Source organism: Lipotes vexillifer, unplaced genomic scaffold (genome assembly GCF_000442215.2).
Source record: "Lipotes vexillifer unplaced genomic scaffold, Lipotes_vexillifer_v1.1 scaffold164, whole genome shotgun sequence".
In the NCBI taxonomy this organism is placed as follows: Eukaryota; Metazoa; Chordata; class Mammalia; order Artiodactyla; family Lipotidae; genus Lipotes; species Lipotes vexillifer.
In genome coordinates, this window is record NW_006789313.1 from 2,053,754 (window position 1) to 2,057,404 (window position 3,651).

General features: G+C 33.6%; 1 protein-coding gene across 1 annotated transcript in view; it reads left to right on the top strand.

Moving 5' to 3' along the window:
• Positions 1 to 3,381, top strand: part of DPH6 (diphthamine biosynthesis 6) — a 184,352-nt gene extending 180,971 nt beyond the window's left edge. Inside the window, exons 8-9 of the mRNA XM_007462505.1 lie at positions 2,055 to 2,142; positions 3,328 to 3,381. Of these exons, the coding sequence (XP_007462567.1) occupies positions 2,055 to 2,142; positions 3,328 to 3,381 (142 nt within the window). The remainder of the gene's footprint in view (positions 1 to 2,054; positions 2,143 to 3,327) is intronic.
• The last annotated feature ends 270 nt before the right edge of the window (positions 3,382 to 3,651 follow it).

The window sequence follows — 3,651 nt, forward strand, 5'->3', positions numbered from 1 at the left end:
GAAAGAGGAGGAGGGTAGCCAACTGGAAAGCATTTTTGCTGTTGTAGAGTTGTTCTTAATTTTCTGGGTCTCTCTGAGGGTATTCCAGCAGATTCTGCTCTAGGTTTCAGAGAAATCCATGAAGCAGACAGAAACCAGAGACTCTTGAAAGTTGAGTTTCAGGTGATAGTTTATGAAAGAAAAGCAGAGCAGTAGTGGCATTATTCTGTTCGAAGCTGAAAGCCATTGATTTGAATCTATTATCTGTCTCCCAGTTGATTCTGGCCTTGTATAACGGAATGAAATGACATTAGTCAATTAGAGATTATGGATTTAATAGAATCCATAAAAATCATATTCCTCTTCATTTAGTGTTCAGAATGTTATATATTTTCTCTGGATAACAATCTTGATTCAGAATGCAGTAATTGTATCAATTAAGTGAGCTATTTGCTGTCAATCTTCTGTTTCTAGTGGGAATAACTGTCAAGAGAGAGGAGGGCCCGAAACCCTTTCCACTGACACATCACTGGTTCAGGTTAATCACGGTTTTGGTGTACCCATTGTCAAGGATATCAAGACCAAGCTGCATACATCAGGCATTATTGAGGCTCAGGGTCAGTTTCCAAAGCTGGGATTGGGAACATAGAGATTGAAATTTAATGTAAGAATGCGGTCATACACAGGAACTAGAATTTGAATCTATTGAGGAACAAAGATAGGACCAGAACAGACAACTCTGGAGTAAATAGACAAGACGACCAGACTAGAGTTAACAAGGCAGAGAGACAGGTGGTAGAAAGCAAGAGGGGTCTCCTCTTTTCTTTCTCTTTCTCCTCTTGCTCATTATACATTGAGGAATCTTTCAGTTAGGTAGTCTGTGAAGGCAGGTTATTACTTTCTTTCATGATCCCGACTCTTTAATGATTTTATTTCTATCATAATGTTTTTCTTTTAAAGTCATAGAAGCCTGTTTTAATGTAATTTTTTAAAGCACTAACAAGATACGTATTTGATACTAACGGTTCATGAATGGTAGTTGGTTTTTTTTTTTACCATCAAACTGTTTTTTCTCTATCTCTGATCTTTCAAGTGAAAAGTAAGCATATTTTGCTCATGAAAATTTAATATATCGGATCCTAGTCTTTTGAGATTTCTTCTATTGTCGCTAAATAACTTTGCATTACAAAAGTTAATTCAAAAATATTTTACATTAGTGGAAAAGAATCAAAGTAAGAATTTATTTTGCTGAACAACAATGGTTAAAGTGCTAACAATGTACTGATATAAACATTGGAACTAGTTCCTAAGGCATTAAAGAGATATGAGAAATTTCTGCTTTTAGAATTTGAGTTAAAATACAAAAACACTATTGCTTTCTTAATAAACAACAATAAAAAATAATTAGTTATTAGAACTTCACACATAATCTTAGTTATTCATATGTGCTTTACAGGGTATCTTTGATAAAAGTTGAGTTAATTTACATGTATCCATATGGTGCCAGCAAGCAGTTCATACTATTTTACCTGAATGTGGTAATTGCTATGTCAGACAATCAATTTTAATAACAATGATATTGCAGTGTGAAGAGTTCATCTAGAGCTTAAAACCATCACCAGTACTGCCTTTGTGAAGGATAATTGAGATTTTGTGTGAAACACTGGATGAATTACCTCTTGAAAATGAAAAGAATAATGAAGATAAAGCACTACTGTTTAATGGTAGCCCATACCAACCAAATTTGTGGAAATGAAATTGAATAGAAGTTTCAAGTTGTAAAACTGTTCGGAGAGCTTTGAGTGAACCTGAAAGTTGAACTGTGTGTCCTCATAAAGATGAAAAGGTCTTTACTTATTTTTGAAAGTTTAATATTCTCAGTCTTTTCCCCAATTAAATATTGGATTATTAAAAGTAGATGTTAATCACTAATTATGTAGTAAATATGTATACAATAGTATACTAGTGGAAATAAATGAGGATTTTTGGTCTTTTCTAGTCACTAGTAGGAGCAACTTGCCACAAAACAGATTTTGCATAGTAGATAAATGTATTATAACATTTTTTTATTTCAGGGATTCATCAGAAGTAGTCACACATTCAGCTGATGCATTTGCACCTGTGGCTTACCTACGCTTTTTAGAATTGCACTTGGAGGACAAGGCAAGTAAATCTAAGATTCACAGTGATTTAAAGAGAAAATTGAGATATGTGCATTGTTTCTATAGATGTAATTCTATAACAACAAATGAAAGGGTAAAAAAAGTGATTTTTTTCAAATCCTCAGTCAGTAACTAAGAATTCTGCAGATGTTTATAGTTTTAAGAGCTCTATATTATATAAAAGATATTACATTGCTGAAGAGTTTGCAGTTCATTTGAAAAGGGAATCATATATACATTAATCAAGGAGAAGACAGGACGGTGTATAACCAAATATTAAATCATCTAGAAAATTAAGAATTAGGTTATTGAGCATCAGCCTTAGGGGAAAGGTTTGAGGATAAATTGGATCTTCATTATACAAAGTTTAAGAGGAGAAGAAAAGGACAAATTAAAGCTTTTCCAAAAATATACAGGGGAACAGTCGTACAAATGAAAGATGGAAAATGAAGCAGAAAGTGTGATAGTTTTATTTTAAATACATTGATTGTCAAAACACAGCAGAAGTCAATTTTAAAATGTTTTGTGGAATAGTTAAGGTCTAGATTAGACCCTGTGATTAAAAGCTCTGCTTCTTGAGGCATAAATGATTGGAAGAAGTCTGCATCTTTCGTGTTCTGTCATCAAGTGTCTTGAGGCACACCCACAGTCATATATATGATAGAGAATCTGAAGAACCAAGAGAATCAATAATTGGCAAAGGAAGGAGAAAAATGGGAACCCCAGTAATCTCTCAATCAGCAAGAGTTTCCAAAAGTAGAGAATAATATTTGGTGCCATTTCTCTAGAAAAACTAGAAAAGACAAGGTTGAAAAGAGATGATTGAATTGGGCTGAAAGATGACTATTGGTGACCTTTTACCAAAAAACTGGTAAACCTCAAGAGAATGAAGCTAAACTATCCAGACATCTTTCAGACCCACTGAAAGGAGCCTCTTCTAGGTCTCTGCTACTTTTGCTGCCATGGGCACGCACAAAAAAATCAAAACCACCAAATTCTGGTTTAAATACATTAGCCATTGTATGTTCACCTCTACCTAAATAGCTCAGTATTCACACTATTTTGGTATTGCTTTGGGCTTCTCTGTCCATTTGCCCTCTTGCTGAAAAGAATATTACTTCTTTAAGGTGCAGTACTCACTGACACTGAATAAATATGGTGCATTTCCTTTTTTTTTTTTCCTTAGGTGTCCCCAGTACCTGACAACTGCAGAACATCTAATTATATACATAACTCTTGAAAAGCATTTTTGTTACTAAGCTGGTATTTTTATATTTTAAAAATCACGTAGCATTTTCTCAATTATTATGTCCCACGTTTTTCATTACATTTTTTTATTCTTAGAAATATTTATCTTTATCAGAAGTTGGTAGAACCATTGATTAATTGGTTAACACATCCAATCCATGATCTCTGTGATTGGTACCTTCTTTTTTCCCCTTTTACTTTATCTGAAATCCTCATTTCTGTAACATTTCTTCACTTTCATCACACTGGTTTATTTTCCTCT